At 38.2% G+C, this 21,533-nt stretch overlaps 1 protein-coding gene across 1 annotated transcript; it reads right to left on the minus strand.

The window, feature by feature from the left end:
- Positions 1–1,494: 1,494 nt before the first annotated feature.
- Positions 1,495–8,815, minus strand: foxd3 (forkhead box D3). The gene has a single exon (XM_043242976.1). The coding sequence runs from the start codon at positions 3,070–3,072 to the stop codon at positions 1,954–1,956; it is 1,119 nt and encodes a 372-aa protein (XP_043098911.1). The 5' UTR covers positions 3,073–8,815; the 3' UTR covers positions 1,495–1,953.
- Positions 8,816–21,533: the final 12,718 nt, after the last annotated feature.

The following is a 21,533-nucleotide window of genomic DNA, read 5'->3' on the forward strand; positions in this document are numbered from 1 at the left end:
TTTGTGTAATTTATTCCTGTAAACGCCATCTAGTGATAAACTTAAGACATCATCATCATCATCTGATGGGCAGCAGAGAAAGACACGATCATTTTTAGTTTTTGTATAGACCCGATTTACTTTTTTAATCATCATCTCGGCGTGTTTTTATAAACGTCTTGTTTTTTAAAAAATGTTTTATTAAGCCAACGTGCCTGTTTTTTTTAAACTGCCAAATATACGGTAAAAACGTGAGAAACAAGCTGAAGCTGGGATAGCTTTTATAGGCCTGCCTTTTTAAGCAGCATGCGCGCGATTACAAATGCGTTATAAATATGACCATGGAGAAAATATTTGGGCTAATTTGAAAAAAAAAAGGGCTTTGTTTTTAACAGCGATACATTAGCGCGCTGGATATGCCGTCAATGAGCATCGGGGCAATGCGCTGAAGAGCATTTATCTCGTTTTAAGGAATCCGGGCGCAGTTGTGGAAGGCCCCCGTTAGTGGCTTTCGAAAGGTCAGTCTCAGCAACGTCTTTAGCCTGAAAGTGAATTCAAGAAGCGTCTCCTTTTCTTTTCCCATGGGTATCACTTAAATATAGCCCCAACTCCTGCGCGCCACACACCATCCACCATTTGCTGTTCGGGTAGAACTGATTAGCTAGACACAACTGTGAAAGAGTGTTGCTTTAATAAGAACAACTTCCCAAACATTTTGAGGTCGCACTTCATTTTCGCTTGTAAACGGATACGGTTGCTCCTCGACGGCTTATAAGCTTTTTTATTCGGAAGGAATGTGGATATTTTTGTAACCTACATTGTCGAAAGGGTGGGATTAGACAAGCTTAGTTTAATTTATAATTAGTAATCTGTTTGTAGTAATTGTTAGTATATCATTTCTGTGGAAGGTTGTTTTTAATGGAAAGTTTAAAGACGCCTGACCGAAAATGAAACCGGTTGTGATGGTTGTTTTAAAGCCTGAAACTTCAAATAATTTTTGTATTTTAAGTTGTATTCACAATAACATAAAATATTTTTTTCCTATGTACAGTGTTTTTGTTTATATATATATATATATATATATATATATATATATATATATATATATATATATATATATATATACTTTTTAATTAAAATATCCTGATATTCATTAAAAACAAATGAAATAATAACTATTTCAAAATGACTTAGCCTAATTGCAAATTATATATATATATATATATATATATATATATATATATATATATATATATATATATATATATATATATATATATATATATAATCAAGTGGTATTGTTTCTCATAGCATGACCTTAAAGTCTCATATAACTGAAAATATTTGTTTTACAAATTATTCTGTTGTTAAAAAATTAAAATGCTACATTTAATTGCATACCTAAACACATAATAAAAGTAATAGGCTATACGTACACCTTTAATTTATACATTATTTATCGGTTACATTCCAATATTGATTTAATAAAGTCAGTTGTGCCCGAGATGCATTGGATTGTTTTCATATTTATTAACAAATGAAGTTGATTTACAACACAATATAGCTACATAGAATACATATATTTAAATTTTATAAACATACTTCTTCAGTCTTTCAATAAGAACAGTTTAATATTTCATATTGGAAAACAAAGGGGGGAAAAAAACATTCTTCTCGAAATCAATTCTTTGAGAATAAAAACAAAATATTACGGGAAAGTAAGGCTCACTCAGCTATCAGTTTAAACAACGAAATGAAACAGGAAAGAAAAACATGTAAATTAATTTCTTTGTACAAATATTTACAAACATTACCTGTACTGAAAGCATTCCTTTTTGATTATGAATTTTCTTTTTTTTTTTTTTCAAAAGTCTTTACATGGCTACATTGGGGCGGACGGATCGTCCAGTGCTGCCTATAGTTCGTGCTGTATCGTCTTTAAAATATATATGTCTAAAAAAAATAGTTTGATTATCATTGAGAAGGCCATTTAGACACCGCCGCCGTGGACGCTGTCGGTAAAAATTGTCCGGAGATGATATTTGACGGGACGCTGAGAATGGGCGCGATGGCGGCTGACGTCCGGGACAGGGACAGGGACTGCGCGCTCAGTAAGGCGGACTGCACCGTCACGGGCGGCCGCAGGAAAGTCTGCGCGCTCGTGGAGCTACTGGAGACCCCGATAATGTTCTCTATGCTGAACGACGGCCGACTGGACGGCTCGGATTTGATGATTGACGCCGTGCTCAGGCTGTTCAGCTGCAGCTGGAGACTCGGGCTCAGTTGAGAGTTAAATGCTTTTCTGTTCAGTTCCGCGGAGGGCAGGAGAGGCACCGCGGGAGGCAGCATCGGACCCACCGGGGGAATGTACGGGTACTGCAAAGCGGCGGCGGGGTGCGTGTAAGCGGCAGGGTGAATTCCGTAGTGGCGTCCGTAGGGATTCCCAATGCTGTACGCCCCAAAGCTCTGCATCATGAGGGCGGTCTGGTCCCTGAGAATGTCCGGCTGGTGTCTCTTGAAGCGTTTCCTCCTCCTCAGAAAGCTGCCGTTGTCGAACATATCTTCCGACTGGGGGTCGAGGGTCCAGTAGTTGCCCTTGCCCGGGTTGCCCGGTTCCCGTGGGATCTTGACAAAGCAGTCGTTGAGGGACAAGTTGTGGCGAATGGAGTTTTGCCAGGCCGGGAACTTCTCTCGGTAGTACGGGAAGCGGTTGCTGATGAACTCGCAGATTCCGCTGAGAGTCAGCTTCTTCTGCGGGCTCTGGAGGATGGCCATGGTGATGAGGGCGATGTAGGAGTAGGGCGGCTTCACCAGGCTGTTCTTGGGCTTGCTTTGCATGGAGCCGGTGGAGCTCTCCTGAGCGTCCCCCTTTGACTCCCCCTCGCCGGCGCTCTCGCACGGGCTGTCGCTGTGCTCCTTCACCTCGATCTCCTCCACCTCATCTCCCCGGTCCTGCATGCACTGGCTCTCGCAGTCGCTGTCCCGCTCCATCCCCTCGTCGCCCTCCCCGACCACGTCGATATCCACATCGTCAGCTGTGAGCACGGTCTGACCGGACATGTTGCTGGCGCTGGTGCCTCCAGACAGGGTCATCACCGCTCACTTTACCGCTGGAGCAAACCAAGGTAAGAGCAGCGGCCAGATCAGATGACGACCGGTGGCTATAAATGCAGGTCGGTCCCGGCCTGCCAGGAAAACTTCAACTTCACAAAATATTTCTCCAGTCTCCAAAGGCTGCTTCGCACCTCGCCTCCTTCCCGCTGTATTTCCTCGAAACTCAAGCGCGCTTTTGGACCGAGGAGTCGAGATGACACGTGCTTTGAAAAGCGGGCTTTAAGGACTGTCTGATAGATTACTTTTCACTTAAAGATATACTATCAGCCGCGTCACGTGACCCGCCGACGTCAGAGGTCGCGCTGTTATACCGCCGAGCTGAAGTTGTTTCATGGATTTGTCAACAAAGGGAACAACAGTAACATCGCCTCTGTTCGTCCGTCATAGACCATTTAGCGGCGGCGGAGGGGAGAAAATCGGCCCGCCTGATTGAAATCATCTCCAGAGCTGACGCGCGTTCACTCGCCCGCGCCAAACGCAAACTTAACTTTTCTTAGGCCAATTATATTGAAAGCTGCTGAACGAAAACGTCTACAGCTAAGTTAAACGAATCTCTTGTCATTTGTATTGTGTGCTCGAATGCTGCATGACCGGGCGAAGACGACGAAACCCGTTTGGTATTGAGAACTGAGTGGGGAGAAAAAACAAACAAAAAAAAACGCGATTTGGTAGCCCGTTTCTGTAGTCGTAGCGGGACCGATTTCGTTACGTGTGAAATAAGTACAAAAACAATGGAAATCTCTAAATAAAGATCTTTGCAGAGGTGCTAACGACCCTCATCATTGCTCGCGTTAACATATGAATTAAGTAGGAAATGAGCGCGCGGGTGAATGCGTACGAGCCATTCACACGCGCGCAGGTGAGCGACGCATGTGGGATATTCCCAAGAAAAAGAAAGCGGAGAGGGAATATGTAAACTCCTAACGTTTCCTGGATCGTGTGAGAAAACGCTTCACGGGAACCGCAAGCTTTAATGCCGTTCTATTTGTGCTCGGATGCTCTCGTTTCTTGTATATTCGAGAGATTAAACGCTGATGCGATTGTCTCGTTTTTGTCGATGCACAGGAAAAAAAAAAATCTTATTTAACCACAAGTAATATAACGTACTATCGATCCACGGCTAGGAATATCTGCCCGGCTGTAATGAAAATAAAGGCTGGTGTAATTGACGCTCGGATCAATTATTCTCAGCACCTTTCTATTAGAGCTTACAAAATAGGCTGCGTCGGTTTCGTGGCGGAGAAACGCGCGAAAGCAAATTAAGCTCGATATTTCTTCGGCGGATCGCTCGTCTCCCTGTTTCGGTGCCGGTCTTGCAGCGCTGCTTTCAAAATAGCCGAATTTATTTCTAGCTTAATGCTAAAACCGAATAGTCAATTATTGTTAATAATGATGCATTATTTTATTATTACCTTGGCACGAATCTATACTGTTTTTTTTTTTGGCGCTAAGCATATTTAGGAAGTTCATTAAATAGGGGTTGCGTAATATTTTCAGCGCGCTTGTTTTTGTTGCATGACATTTAATCTGCAAATAGGCCACCACCTTTCACCTCGACCTTTACCTTTAGCCTGCTCACCGTCCTAACAATTCTCCGAGGAACGCTTGCTCGCGCTACATCTTTGAAGCTGTTTTTGCGTGGATGAGATTAATTGAACCACGTTGCTATTAATGGTATTGAATAGTTCAAGCAGACTGTGGCCCCGTGTGATGTCCCGTTTATCAATACGGGCCACTTAGAGGATGAAGTCGAAGCGCCTTTAACGCCGCCTAAAGTAAATATTTACTTTCGAAAATATTTTCTGCCCAACGCGCGCATTCGTTTAATAATTTCTACGCGTCTTTGTTACTCCAGTAGATATTCTTTAGGAGCGTTATAGGAGTCTACTCGAACGATATTTCCGCAGCCTCCAAACGTGTGCTGGTTTATTGCTTTAGGTCGTGCCGTTGTTTAATTATAAATACAAACGCACGCGCGCAGGCGGGTTATTCGCGTGCGTTTTGGCGCTGCGTGTTGCAGAATGATGGAGGGTTTTGTCAGGGGCTTAAAATGTAAAAGACCATATATCTCGAGTCAGTGCGCGCTGAAAGACATCGCGGGTGATATCGCCCAAAATGAGATCAAATTCGTCCTCTCTGTGATCTTTTGAAGCTCCATAAATCCGGCTTTATACCTTCGCAGTTTGTTAATGAAATGTACATTTAAGCACACATGCACGGCTTAACCCGACAAAACCTTTTAGAATAATAAGCTAACTCTTTCCAGCATGAACCTATTAGGGGACGCAGGCATAGCAGGTGACGGTGCGGATACAGTGGCTGAATGTGATTACCCAGCAAGGTCAGAAACAAATAGCTCACAAATAGCAAAGCAGGATCGAATTTATGCCTAATTAAATCGCTGAAATAAAAGAGATAGAAGGGAAAATTGAAGGGCGTAATGGGAAATGTGTCCATTCAGGGGAAGAGGGGGTCTTGCAGAAGAAAGGATGCAACCCAGATGAAAACTGAACTTGAATAGGAGGATGCTTTGCATTTGAAGGGTATATTAAAGCTGCACGGACTTCGATAAAACAGATAGGCCACCCAACACGTTAATGAATGGGCCTTCGCAATATGTTATTAATTTCTCGTTAATATTGTTTTTAATCCTTTTAGTTTTTTCTTGTTTTTTTTTTTTTTTTTTTTTTTTGTGTGTAAGACGTCTGTCATCAGCACTAGAGTCGTGCTTTATCCGAATCGACAGCCCCTCAGCAAACCGTTAACCGTGATGCATATTTCTATATCGGTATTAAAGAGTCTGCCCTTCGTTGCGATCGAATATATTTCGCAAGCGTCGCATCTTTTGCGAAATCGGTCTTGTAGAAACGAGTCGTTTTTATTATGTAAGCAGGGTTGGGGGGCAAGCTCGTGCAACTGTGATAAATGAATGGCTTTGTTAGCGCGCTTTTAATTACGGTTATTGTGCCAATTATTTTACATCAACTCCGCATTATCAGCACGTCAGATTTAATAAAAAGGAGCCATTTGCGGGAAAACCGTTCCTCTCATCTAGAAAGGGAAGTGTCCACGTCACACTCTGGTTAAAAAATGACTTTTCATTTAAATGCAATCCTTAATTGGATTTTCTACGGTCGACACCGTGATTCCCCAAGGCTATACCCACCAGAAGGCAGGATCTCCGTTTTTCTCTCTGAATTCACCATTTTCACCCTCTTGAAGAATCCACTCTATCAACCTGCAACTTTCTGTCAAACAATATGATCCAGCTCATTTTTAACAGTCCCCTTTGTAGTATCATCCTGCAGGCTCGTACCATTACAGCCAAAGCAGAAAATCAGCGTTACGCTCCGCAAACTCGGTTGAACATAACATAATTCCGCAGGTAGGCCCATACAAAATAGCGCACGACAACGGTATCAAAACAGTGTTGGAAAAATAATAAACGAATACCTGATTTAAGACATCACCCCCGAATAAAAAAGGAGGGCTGTGCTTTTGAAAATGAACGTGCGATTATTGTTATTATTTTATATTCACGATCTGTTTGCATTTTACACAGAGTTGCTGTGTGAACTGTGTCATGCAAAATGTTTCATTTTCTCTTTTAAATGCATTTCCCACACAAAGCACAGAGCTCTGTCAAATGTCTCAATGAATGTATCCTGTAATGAATAATGCTTGTTTTTTTTTTGTGCTGTGATTTTTCTCTTTCCGTATAGCTGGAAGCAGAATTAACCTGCACGTAAGTAACTGCCACAAAATGCTAACTCATCTTCTCAAACCTAACCGATGAATTAATTGTTAAAAAAAAGACCCAACTGGAATAAAACCTTACATTTCTGCTAGTTCGTGGCTTCATATTGGTACGAAGCATTTAATAATCAAGCATTGGCTGTGCATTCAAGAATGAAACCTTTGTGAACGTAGCATATATTTAATCTCACTTTACGAAATGCTCTTTTAATATTGCCTTATGTTTGATGTGGTTGTATGTGGTCCACGATGTCGAGGACGGGTGCAAAAACGACGCCTCCAGCCAGATTAACATGCCAAAGCGCGTAGTTAAGCATGTGTGATGTTACTCGGTTTGTACGTTCAATTGTTATTTAGATGAAGACTGAAGTAGCACATTATCACGACGAGAGGGTGTTATTTGGGTTTTGTCTTAACTTACTAACACGAACTTCCTGCGTAATGCAAGTTCATCCAGCATCTCTTTTATACACGTCTAGATTCTTTTGATAAGAAGCGTTCTGCTGAGGGAACATTAAACAGGATGCGCCTTACGCGTTCTCAGTCGCCATGGATACACTGACGCTATCTTTTTATATGGGGTAGATATAACGCCTAGCTAGGGGTTTAACGTCAACGTAAAGGGTTTAAAATGAGTTTCATCCCCATATACGAGACATTTAAATTACTAAGATTAATTATGAAATATAATATAAGGTTATAGGCCGTGTAAACAACTGGTCTTTGATCAGATTTATTTATATAGGATACGTGTTAAACGCATTTGTTATAGGCCTACACGTTATCTTCCTAACCTCTGATTTCAGTCAGGTTTACCAGTAGTGACGCTTTACTCACTTTACCCGTTGTAGCTGTAGAGTTAATTACCTTAATGCTTGTTATTCAGTCCGAATCTGCGGTGAAACGAGCGAGTTATTGAGTGCGCTGCCACACGGGACTCTTTCAGCACTCACTGCTCCGCGCTCTTATAATCTCGCGATTATTTGACACAACCGGCTGCATCGAAGTCACACGTTATCGCTGCACTCACTTTCTACCGCCTTCTCCATTTCTAGTAAACATGATCAAATCGTCACATTATTTATTCGGAATACCGTAAACCGTTTACAATCAGGCCATTAATTCGGCCACTATTCCGTTTAACTCAGATTGAAGTCAAATAAAATGTGCGATGAACTCATCACCGCAGGACGTCACTTTTCCACCGGTTTGGATTTATCTTTTATTTTCAGTCAAATTTGTATTTTGTAAAATAATGTATTCCTGTTCATTCGTTTGTAAATGTACACGCGCTCAATTTGGTACATTTCCTTAAAACGAATGTCGTCTTGATGTCGTTCTCACAAACATGGCTATTTTTTATTTTTTATTTTGATGACATCGTGAATTGTATCATTTCCAGATTGACGAATTATTAAAATGGGTTGCAAACCGCATGGTTGTCGTGTATTATGATGTTCACCGAACACTGTGTCTCCAACACGAATAAAGAGAGAGTCGATACAATCAATGGCTTCAATTCATTAAGTCCACTCAAGTTTATGTCTTAGGTGGGCTATGGCCCTTGTCATCAGCTAATAATTCTTCCATTCGAGTCTCACAACTTCTCTCTTCAACAAATGCCTCCGGCTATAAATACTAATGAAATATCTTTGGCTAATTTGATTTTGCTGGTACACTTGCAGTTATGGCTGAACTTTCCCACGAGACGAGCTGATTGAAGGGTCTCAGATCCTATAACGGAAGGGGGAAAACATTCAGAGCATTTCCATAATTACCCAATTGGCAGCCTAATGACCTTCCAGGACAATAAAAAGATCTCTTGTTAATTCCATCTTTCATGCTGACGTTCACTAGATCCCTATCTTATATGTTGAGAGTTCACAAGATAACAAGTGTACTTGCTTTTTTTTTTTTTCTCGCCAGAAAACGGTCCGTTCAATTACCCCCCTGCACGTCTCTTGCCAGCAAAATGAAAGAGATCTGCTTGTCGCCCTCATCTCAAAGTTAGATAATTTATAGCCTATAAAGATGGGGTTTCGAGCGTTTTGAATGGTGGGACAGAAATGAAGAGCAGAATAATTAAAAAGATCACAAGTCCCCTGCCAATGTAATTATGACTGCCTGCGTTCGCGTAGGTTCTTGTCATTTTATTTTTTTTTTCATATGTAGACTGCTGTTCATGTATTTATTCATTGCCCCTCAAATGATTTTTATTCATGTTTCTAAATATTACACGTAATGTTTGAAGATCGACATTTTTCGGACCAATTTGCTCTTGAAAAACTCCAGTTTCTTTCTAAAGACGTGTAAAAATTGCTAGCGACGTGCATTAAGGAAAAGATGATCAGAAAGCTCCTCCAGACACCACAACGGCCACTTTATAATGTTCATAGCGAATGCTATACAAGAGCTGGTGATGCATTTACAGGGAAATTGTCATCCATAAGGCAGCTGCTAATGATCTTGTGGTATGATATTACTTTTTGATACACTGTAAGCCATTCAGCCATTCACAACTGTATATTATAAAGATCAACAAAGAATACAGAACCAATGTGCTGTGTAAACTATGTTTACAAGAGGTGCAAAATAACATTTAGTTTCTTTCTGACAGCTATTGATCTGATATTTTTAGACTGTTATTGATGATATATGATGAAAAGTCACAAGGCCTGATCATGTTAGATAATGTAAACTAACAATGGTTTTAATATAGTGATTAATACGTTTTTGTGATTTATTCATTTTCTGGCTGACTGATTACAACCACATTTGCGTTTAACGGATTTGAATTAAATGAACAAAATAAAATAAAATGACTCTTTTTTTTTTTTAGGTGGATGAAAACTGTATGGAACAGACTGCTAATGTTAAATGAAAATACTTCACTGGCAGCTCATGGCACCAACAACACTGGACTGATTCACTGTTATGTGCCATCTGTTGGCCAAAATGGGAAATAATAAAAAAAAATGATCAAAAAATAAAACATAGAAACCGCTGAATGAAGGATCTGTAAGTCTGTGCGTGTGATTCTTGTTTTATACTACATTGCTTGCGAGTATTTCTCGCACACGCTCGCTTCTCAAAGCAAACTTTGCTTTACTTTTTAACCTCAGTCTAAAAAATCCGGTGTAACTTTGTGAATGGCTGCTAATGGCCATGTGCTGGGTGTTTTTCATGTTGTTCCCAGTTGAGTGGTCTTCTGTTAAGTGCAGGAACTTGTAGGGAATCAGGCTATTTGTATTATTTAAACACGTAATAAAATCATCAAAGCGTGGTGGCAAATTGTCATTTGGCAGTCAGGAACCTTGCCTTGGAATTCCGCGGCTCTCAATAGCCCAGCAAAGGACTTGCTAAATGACTAATGGGACCATGTGACTGGACTTGAGAAGGGGCTCAGAACAGCAGATTTAATTATCATGTTAGAATTCTGCATGAAAACAATCTATACTAGAAATTAGAACTATTCCTGTCAGATGACTTGCATCTGCAAGTAATTCTATTTAGGACAACCGATCCTCTTCTTTGAATGTTATCAAATGTTTACAAAGTGCTTAATCTGGTAAATGCAATCAGTGAGGCCTGCAGTAATTGTGTGCCGGCGTCAGCACCCAGCGTTCACCGCCTCCGATGCCTTGATCTTTATGAAAGGCCCAAAATGGCAGATCAATACACGCGCAGATAAATAAATCGAGGCTTTAGGGAGCCACAATACCGTTTTTAGCTCTCCGTTTGTGTTTATTTTGACTGTAGTTTCTTGCGTGTGCTTGCTTTTCTCACAGAATCATCACTTTTTTATTTCACCCACAAGTGGGCCTTTCTGCCAGAGTTGACTTTTTCCGACTAAATCACTATTTGTGTCCCATCGCTAATTTGGAATCCCTGTGCTTTTGAGCCGCTTCTTCATATCATGTAACATATATGTGCAACCTCCGTGAAAAAAAAGAAGAAGATATTTAGCATTTTTTGCGATGAGTGTGTTTTTAAATTTTTTCCATACAAAGCTTTCATTCTTTCCTCAGTGTTGCTCTTCTTTATCATCTTGCCTTGGGGCAGCAACGTAGCACCCCCCCCCCTCTTCTACCACCACTTTAGTCTGTGAAAACCACATATTAAATTTGCCTGGCATAAGTCACTTCATTTAGCGCTCAGCTAAATTCCTCCCTGGGCCATTCATCCATGTACATAGTATGGACACACATCTCACACAAAGAACGCTAGTGAAGCAAAACATTGAGGAAGTTACATATATTTCAGGCTTTGTTGGCTGTGTCATGCTGTTTTGTTCCACTTAATTTAGAAAAAGGGGTGGTATGATTGTGCCATGTTGTCATACTTAAGTTTAGAATAGATGCAGTTATGTCTAAATGGCCTTTTAATGATATATGTGCCGGATTTTCTTGGCACTTCATGCATCTGGTGACCTCTTTATGTGATTAGATTTAGACGGATCGATTCAATTTAAACATCAAACGTGTGTTACTGAAATGCATAATATTTTCTATTAATTAAAAAAAAATGACGCGGTGACTTTAACGTCGTCGATAAGGAAAGGAAATATTGCAAACTTTTTTTCATTGTGCATATCACAGTCACAAGTTCATTAGCAGAGTGCAAACAGAGTGAAACACAACGACAGAGGTGTCATTGTTTCGCACTGAACTCTATTGCCAGTTAGATCTGACACCGAGATGTTTTGCAGTTTGCTTGTAGCTATTCAGTGGTATTCGTAGGCTCAGCACCTACGGCATTATTTTTTTAAGCATGTAAGAATGCGGCCTACAGTTGTTTTTGTTTTCAAGTAGAACGTCCCACGGTTCGGGAAAAAAAAAAAAGTTTAAAGACGGTGTCTGTGAAGACGGTGTCATTCAAAGCGATTAGGGCAGGACTGGTGATTCTTTTAAATACAAATAATATATTTGCTTGTAAAATTTCATGAGGTGCTGTGGCTTTTTGGCGGGGTCATGCAGTTGGGAATACTCTCAATGTTACGCTTTGAATATATTCATTACAGAAGCATCAGGTCTGTCAGCGGTGTTCGTGCTCGTCCGTGGAAGGCGGCCGCACCCCTTTGCTTGATATTTCCAGGCCCCTTACTCACCCTCACATGGGGCTGACGTAGAGCTCTAGTTTCACATTAAAATTAGGATGAGATCAGGGGAACAAGTTACAGAGGTCACTACCACCAATGACAAGCCAGGCTTCTGGGCAGCAAAGATCCAAAACACAGCATCTCAGACGACTGTGGGCATTTGCATTGTGTATATTTGAGAAGTCTATGCGCAATTTTAACCCTCTGGCCCTCTTCGTTTAGGACTCACGCTCTTAAGACCTCTTAGGAGTCACAGCGACCGAAACCTTCTTATGTAATTTTTATTTATTTATTATATATATATATATCTTATATATATATATATATATATATCTCTTATATATATATATATTTGTTCAATAATATTTTTGGATTATTATTTATGATTTTTTATGATTAATGAGCTTTTTTCTCCATTAAAATGAATATATAGACATTGATATTTTATATCTCTTTATTTACTATTTTCTAATAAATGCAATACTTCACATTAAAATAGAATGAAGGCATTTAAAATCCATTTTGAAGTGAGAATTGAGCCATCTAGAGGCAAAAAATAAAAACTTGTGTAACGTAACCTCTTGTGTTAGCATCATATATGGATATATACTAAGGCTTTTGGCTTGCCATTGTTTTTTAGACATAATTTTTTCATTAGATCTATATATAAACATTCTAAAAGACTACTTTTTGTCAAGGTTTAGACATTGTTGGTTAGATGAACATCAGGTTTTACGTTACGATTACAGTCAATCAATCATAGTTAGAAAAGGGAACGCACAGAAAGAGAAGAAGTATTGTGATTGGCCTGGAGAGTGTGTGAGTCAGAGAGAGAATGACAATCTCTTTTGGATTTTTTGATTTATGATTTATTGATTTTATTTCAATAAAAGCTGTCTTATTCCGATGCAGTCATTTGTGTGTGTGTGAGGGAGAGAGTTGTTGCTTTTTTATTTATTTTTATTTATTGATTTTATTTCACAATGTGCTCTTTTCCAGTCTTACCAGTTCATTTCTGCATGTGTGTGTGTGTGTGTGAGAGAGAAAGCCCCTTTTGTATTTTTTCTGGTTGTAGAGTGGTGTCTATTTTGCACCCCTGATATTCTAGAGAGTTACCCCTTGATTGCTGCTCACCTTTTTTTCTTTTTCTTTTTTACCAAATATTGACACATTTTTTCATAATACATTAAGTTTCTATTTCCATATTATGTCTGACAAGTGGAGGATTTGTTGTTTGCACCATCAAAAGCTTCACTGAGTTTTCACATTTTTTGTATTTCCCATTCATTTCCCATGTCTGTCATTTTTGACCACGAAGAAGGCAAGTGTATTTTTTTTTTTACCCTTTATTGGTGTTTTCATATTGCTAATATGACAAAAGCCACCAAGTGCCATCTACTTCCGATAGAGCTACGATTTTTAACAAATTCTAAATATAACATTTTGACCGAAGAGGGCCAGTAGGTTAAGTATAACGTATTTGGACTACACACATGCTGAATGAGAAACATAAATAAAAGCATGAAATACAATAAGACAAGTATGCATGAGTAGATTTAGAGAAGAGGTATTTTAGTTGCCTGTCACATTTGCACAAATATTGACTATATAGACTATTTAGCCACCAAAATCTTGTTATGTGGTGCTTTCATAATCATATTTTTATATTTTACCGAATGTCATTGGTTTATATGAGCAGTATTGAAAAGCCAACATGCTATATCAGCTGCATAAAAAAACAGGACAGGACTTAACAACAGGGCTTACTAACCAAATATTGACACATTTTTTCATAATACATTAAGTTTCTATTTACATTTTATGTCAACACAAAATAAAAATTCACATTCTATTGATTGTATTATTTATTCTTGTTTTTACGTATTTACTTAGACCATGCAATTTTCATCAAAATGTAATAATTGTATTTTTTTGTGGCAATACCCATACAAGTGACTTTGTGGTTAAACTTTGTGGTTTTAAGGCAAACTAATATTGTGTTATAGTGTAGTATTTCTTTTAATCAGTCTCCACTTTTTGAGAAGGAGGATAGTCTCTAGCGAACCTTTTGGGGAAAAAGTGCGTACTACTCTGTGGTCCTACGGCACAGGTACAGATCCACACTTGTGATTGTTGTATGGACACACATAGCTCAGTCACAAAATGATAGTACAGCTGACTTGTAAGAGTGGAACTGTTGACTCTGAGTTGTTTCCCATTCCTAGTGGGATCATTTGTTTTATCTGGTGAAGGTCTTTGTTTCCTCAGTGCTAGCAGGACCAGATTAAGAGGTGCACACTGGATGGATGACTGCCGGCTGGATGAAAGATTGGCGTAGATGTCTGCTTATTTACTCTTTCAGACCTTAGCCTGTCAGAGCAATAAACCCAGTGGAGGTATTATGTATTTGTCGTTATGTTTTTCCTATGTTTTTGTGTCTCATCATTGATCACCAGTGAAATTTGAATGATGTTATTTGTGAAAAAAAGTATTGAATTCAATTGTCAAATGCTTGGAAATGTGTCGAAGAAGAGCTTCAACTTGGCGGGTACTTGCTTTTATTGTTTGTATATCCATAATGAATATGAATAATACTGTGGGAGCTGTGATGCCCGTTTTTGAATGTTTTGTCTTAAAAAAATGTTAACGTAGGTCAATATGAAAATAATATTTGAAATTCATATTTGAACATTTGGATAAATGTATTTAATGAGTTTATTACATGCAAGTTTTTACTATCTAGTTCACGTGGCTCCACCTGGGACCTCTTTTTTTTTTACCATGAAGCTGTATTTCTATGGCTCCGAGTTACCGCTTTCTGGAAAGCAGAAATAGAGAGCGAACGGGATCTTGGTAGAAAGAGAGGCAGACGATTCAGAGGGGGTCGGTTGCCACCAACATTGTGACAAGTGTGCAACAACTTCCCAGTCTTGTTTATTGCGGGAGAGCAGCATGCCTTTAGGACGGAGAGGTCCGCGTTTTTTGGACAGGTCAGGGGGCAGGACTGTGCCAGATGAAATACTTCAAACAGCTTTAGATTGCCTGCTTTGACATACACATACACAGGGGTTAGGTCACTAAATAGATATTGATCCATGTAGCTACTTCTCGAGAAGCTGTTGTGTGTGACATCTGAGAAAGATAAAAATAAATGATGGGAAGGGTGATCTTTTCTTTCACCCTGTCTTGACTTGACCCTTGTAGCCAGCCTAAAGCTTAAAGAGAAGGAGGAAACGGTGAATTAAAAGAGAAGGAAATCAACTGTGCAATTACAGAAACTGTATTTATGGGACGGTTTTGACATTTGATCAGTTTGGGAGTGGATTCACTGTGAAAAGGATGCGTTAAGGATATGTAAGGATGTGTTAAATCGATAACAATCATTTTTTATGTTACTAAAGATTTTCATTTCGAACTAGTGCTTTATTTGTAACTTACAGTTAATCAAAAAATCATGAGATGACTCTTCATTAAGAAGACACACACACACACACACACACACACACACACACACACACACACACACATACATACAGACATTTGGATATTTATTTTAAATCCTAAAAATGTTTATTTTACGTTATTACTATATATTATAAAATTTGACTGCATTCATGATAAAAAAAAAAAACAGATTTTTGAGATTTATTTCCCAGAAGATGAATCACTACATGTTCTGTCAGTAGTTGTGGTCATTATCCATCCACCACACTGAACAGTCATCACTTACTCACATAAACAGACGATTATTGTGCCCTTTTAGGCTGGTGTTTATCAAGTCGAACTGAAAAGAGAACAGTTATGTCATCCGTGTCATGCCTATATGACAACCGCTTGCCATGATATGGAGTTGCAACAAACAACAAACTCCTCAGAAATTTTTTGTGATTTGATAATTGCATATCTTCTTGGTTCTAAGGTTTGTCAAGTGAGAAGAATACAATGGTGATTTTCATAAATAACATGTTTAAAGTACTGCATTTGCTTAGTTGCTATATACATTTTACGTTTAGGTTTTAAATACGTTTCTGTACTTTTCCGTATGCTAGTTTAATTACGTTTCCATATAATCCCATTATGCTTTTTGGACTTTTAATACACTGTACGGGACAGCATTAATAGGTTGTATTTAATTGGAAAGTTCTTACAGTCCTGCCCAACCTTCTTGAGAAGATGTGTTGCATGATGGGGAATTAAATTCTGGACATTTTAACCAAGGTAGCGCAGGAAGGAAATTACAGGCAGCATGTTATAGGTCCCCATTAAGGTTATTTATTCTTTAGTTGGTAGTTCTTTAACATTTGATGGCATTTGAAATCTTAATCACGTGTTAAGTCGAGGCCATTTGTATGTTAATGGTTCAGTGGCATGCAGTTCATGGATGTGTGTGGATGAGCAACTCGCTTGGAACCGTCACACTGGGTCATTGACTGCAGGAGAGTGAGTGTGTGTGTGTGTGTGTGTGTGTGTGTGTGAGTGTGTGTGTGAGTGTGTGTGTGAGTGTGTGTGTGTGTGTGTGTGTGAGTGTGTGGCGTGGGTGTGTGATCTCACAAAGACCTATAGAGCTTTCTGTCACCTCTCTGCAGAGCTGCTGTTAATTCTCGTAAGTTATACTTATCAGGAAATAGTTAGTCGAATATTGTTATTGTAATGACTTCATTGTGGTGCATTGTATGAAGTGGCGTTTCTTCATTCTTAATTCACAGCTGCCATAAAAGAGTAAAAAGACTGCATTCATGCTATAAACAGCAGGCAGAAATCTTCACTGCGATTGTCCTAATTATGTTTATCTTGCTTTCCAGTAAAATAATTAAATTAATACATTTAAAATGTATAGAATATTAATAAAAATAATAATATTATGAATAATAATAATAACATTTTTTGTATTAGTATTGTTATTATTATTATTATTATTATTATTATTATCTTAATCTATTAACTGGCTTTCATTATCACCATGGTGATTATTATTATTTATTTGTAGTAGTAGCTTTTTTTTTTTAATACAACGTTTGGTAATATTAACTATGAATCACTATTATTATTATTGTTGTTATTATTACTATTACTATTATTTTTATTTAAATAAACAAAAATTTTGTCTGGTTGTTAAGAAAAAAACATTAAATAGGCAAAATACAAAAATTTTACGAAAAGGATAATAATAATAATATATATATTATTATATGCAGTGTTGTGTAAAACTAAATCCCGTAAAACCAGGAGTAAAATGTTATCGCACATGGCTCCTTGAAAAGAAAAGGTGGAAGCTGGGCATGTTTTGTACAAATGTTTAGCGTATTAGCATACACAACTGTAATTAAACCATAATTAGGGAGAAAAATTAGAGTCTGACGCAATGAGCCTCTGTATGCTTGCCTGTTTTTCTGCATCTTCTTGTTTATCTGGGGAATAGATCTTATGAAATAAACATTACCGAGTGCTGAATTGTTATCATTACCTTGGAAAGCAAATAGGTGCTGTGCGATTAGGGGAGGTGGGATTCGGTGGGGGGGAGCACAGAGGTGAAGAGGGAGCTGGAATAAATGAGTGTGAGAAATGAGAGTGGAAATTAGAGGGGGATTAGTGTTGATGCTAATGAAGCAATTAAAGAGTAAAGCGCTTCACTCAGGTGCCTGGTCCCACTGTCTTCTCACCACCTGATATCAGATCCCGCTTCACAGATATGCTTTAATGGAGAAATTAGGGGAAACAAATGTGTTTGCGTCTGTCTATTAGCGAGACGCTTTTCACCTTCTCACTCCACGCTGCATTTAGAAGTGAATCGGAGAGAGACAGACTCCTCCTCGGATAGCTAAAATCAGATAGCAGTGATTGGGGAAAAGTAAGGAAGCAAGTAACGGAAAAAGGAGAGTGAGAGAGGGTCTGACCCGTCGGCTGTGGGGTAATGAAGACTCTCTCAAAGTCAACAGTTCAGAAACTCCTTTGTCCTCCTAAAAGAGTCTTTAATTTTTAACACAAACTTGCACTTAGGTATGCATGAACTTTGCTAAAATCCAGAGACATGTGTATAATAGGGGTGTAATGGATGGCGGCCACGCGCTCTGTCTAATGATGTCAGGTTTTTCCGCCGGGCCCCTGATTGAGGAGGGCCTAATGTAAATTTAATTTGGAGTGATGTATGGGGGGAGGGGGGTACGAGATGGCCTTGTCGAGGCAGTATGGATGGGCGTGCGTGTGTATGTGCGAAGAAAAGGTTCAGTGAGGCCCAGTGGACTCTTTTGGGAGCAGCTGGATCCTTGTTTCCCTGCCCTGTCAACAGAACCTCCTTAACCAGGATTGATAACGTTGGTCAGCTTGCTAATCCGCACAAACCCTCTCTACGCAACGTTTACCCCGCACAATGTGGAGGGGAGGGACTGTTGCATTTGGTTACCAATGGGAGGGCAAGGTTTTACTGCTATGAGGCGAATCGCACCCTTTTATTCTTTTCTCAGGTCCCTCGCTCTCTTCTGTCACTCTTCCTCCTCCCTTTCTTCACAAATTAACTGAATGAATGCTAAGTCAATGTTTCGGTACGGCTTATTACCGTCATCATTATTCCTTTTACAGGCTTTTGTTATATTCATTGAATTCTGATCATCTGGATTGTTGCTATTTTTTTATTCAGATAGGATTCTACTTATTCTATTGATTGGTTGCAGCGCTGGCTGAAGGCAATCTGTTCAACTTGTGTTTCAGTTTCCCAAGAACTGATACACTATACAATTTTAAATTTTAACTATAAAATTTTCACAAATATTCAACCAGTATTTCTAAAAAAAAACACATTATAATATCAAAAGTTATATGATAATACAGTTAAATAAACAATAAAATAACAATACATTACACAATACATTGTAAAATAATAAATAATATTATAAATATTAAAAAAATTAAATATCTATCTATCTATCTATCTATCTATCTATCTATCTATCTATCTATCTATCTATCTATCTATCTATAATCTTATAATTAGTTTACTGAGATTTGTCTTTAAAACACAAGTAAAACTACTAAATAAGGAATATTATAATATTGAAAAAGTATAACCTCTGAAACCCTCCAAAAAAAAAAATGTTGATATTAAAAATATTTTAATATGTTTAAAATGTGTGTGTGTGCATAATTTTTGTGTGAAATAACATGATAAATAATTGATAAATAATATATAAATAATAAATATAAAATAAAATAATAATTCATTTTTGAATAAAAAAAAAAGAAAATCAAAATCGTATAAATACAAACAGACATTTCTCTTTCACTTTCAGTTTCTAATGACATCGCTGTCACATTAAAGTACCATTTCAGTGAACCTGTGAGATGGCAGCGAGCCCGGAGCTTTCACCCTCAGATTCCATTTTTATTATCCTTTGTGTTTAACTAAGCATTGAATGAACACTGAAGCTAATTCCAAATTCCCTTTGTCATCATCATTTTTAGCGAGAAGTCGAGTAATAGATGCTCAGAGGAGGCTCATAGCAGGCCAAAATGAATCGTGAACATTATTCATCAGTTGGAAAGGCAAGCGTCCCTAGATCCAATTATATATATTCATTAAGTGATAATGATATCATGGTCTTTTAACTGGGAAGAAAAGAGTGTAATTGAATAATAACAGTTGTACAGTCCCAAGGGAGAGGCCTCGGCGGCGCTGAAGGGACTGACCCCGTGGGGCGGAGGAGTGGAAGGGGGGATTGATGGAATTCTATTACCCTGCTGATAGATTTATTATGAAGAGCTGAGTGGACTTGCTGCTCCACTTTGTCACTCACACTAATCAGCCGCTGAGGGTTTGGAGTGAGGGATGAGAGCGTGTGCACACGTGTTCTGACTCTCCGCTTCTGACAAAGACAAGGTTAGGAGAGGATGACAGACATGCTGTCGCTCCCCCCCACCACCAGATTCGTCCTCTTGTCCCCTGGTCCTGTCACAAATGGGCCAGCTGAGCTTCTCGACCTCCTGGGCGAGCCCTCATTTGTTTATTAATGGTCGACATGTGAACCAGCATAAGGACATGTGTCACATGGAGCAACAGTCAGCCGGCGAGACGCTGTGTCGGGGGAAGAACAATTTTGAAATGCTCGGGGAAAAAGAGCAGACATGCTCGTTTAAGCATTGAGACAACAGGGCTTGTAAAAATGCATAGCATTGCAAATTTCTAATGAATGCTCTTAATACTCTATTTAAGGAGTAATAAATATCAGATTTGTATTTATTTTTTTAGTTTTCACTTTGAGAAATGTATTTATTAATGTTTAAAAAGAGTATTTGTTATTATTCAGTGTGTGTATACATTTTGTATTATAATATTGTAATTATAATTCTTTTCTAAATATATTTTAGAATTATAATGATATAATTTGTATCTATATCTAGTGAATTTATTTATTTGTTTGTTTATGCTATTATTGTTATTATTATTATTTGATACATACAATAAGGGGTTTTGACGGCGCGATTACATTTATACAATTGACTCAATATATAACATAATAAAATAAAATATTTATATGCGTGTGTGACTATATACATTACATACATACATTTTCTCTATATAGACGTATTTGTACGTATGGGAAATGATTTATTCATTTGTTAATACTTATTTTATGTGTATAATAGAATTAATTATTATTATTATTATTTTGATTGCAATATCAATTATTTATGCATACATTATTTTATTATGATTATTTATTTATGTTTTTTTATTTCCTTTTTTTCTCCAGGCATTTTTGCCATTTCCTGATGCAGTCTTAGGTCATCATTTGTTTTCTGTGTGCATGTACACATTTTTTTTTCTTTGTGTTAATATGCTGTGTGTGATCCCTGGTGCTGGATTTCGATTGATGGCAACATCTCAGGCACTTCATTATCATGACAACTGCTTTTGAGAGGCCTTCCAAGCCTAATTTCTTTTGCCTAACTTGCACTCTTGAACAGATGAGGATAACACAACACCCCTTGAGGACTTAATTCTCAAGGCTCTGAAGATAATGATTATGATTAGTAGAGCTTATGTGCTTTATTTCAAGAGAGGTCCGTATTGTTACATCCTTGACAGTGTGAGGACGTCCTGTTTGTCTCTATCATCCATCTCTATCATCCGTCTGTTTTAAATGAGCTATTAGCAATATTTTTTTATGTTTTCCTCCCAAGCAGGTTTCGTTGCTTACATTTTTGTTGTTTACATTACCACAAGGTTACATTACAAGCAAGCATTTAAGGCATTTCTTCTAGTATATTACAGGAAATTTCTGGATGATTTGTGCAAACTTTGTCTGTTTTCTGTTCGGCTGTATCTGTAAGACATCAGTGTGTGAGTGTCTGTGTTTGATGTTTCATGCAGTAATCAGTGACAGGCCTACCAACACCTCCCATCTTTCAAAACCTCAGTTTAAACATTTGTTGCCCTTGATAAAAACATCATTTATTTTCCACTAGATTTATACTACACAAAGCTAAATATTTTGAAGCTCTATAGGCATAAATAATTGATTTATAGCAAACAAGAAAGGCTATTCAGGCTGTTCGCATGGACGCTCAGCTTTTTGTTATGAGACATTGTACA

This window comes from Puntigrus tetrazona, chromosome 6 (genome assembly GCF_018831695.1).
Source record: "Puntigrus tetrazona isolate hp1 chromosome 6, ASM1883169v1, whole genome shotgun sequence".
Taxonomy (NCBI): Eukaryota; Metazoa; Chordata; class Actinopteri; order Cypriniformes; family Cyprinidae; genus Puntigrus; species Puntigrus tetrazona.

What these genes read in the sequence shown, in the direction of transcription:
- foxd3 (XM_043242976.1), bottom strand. Translation starts at nt 3,072, where the DNA reads ATGACCCTGTCTGGAGGCACCAGCGCCAGCAACATGTCCGGTCAGACC.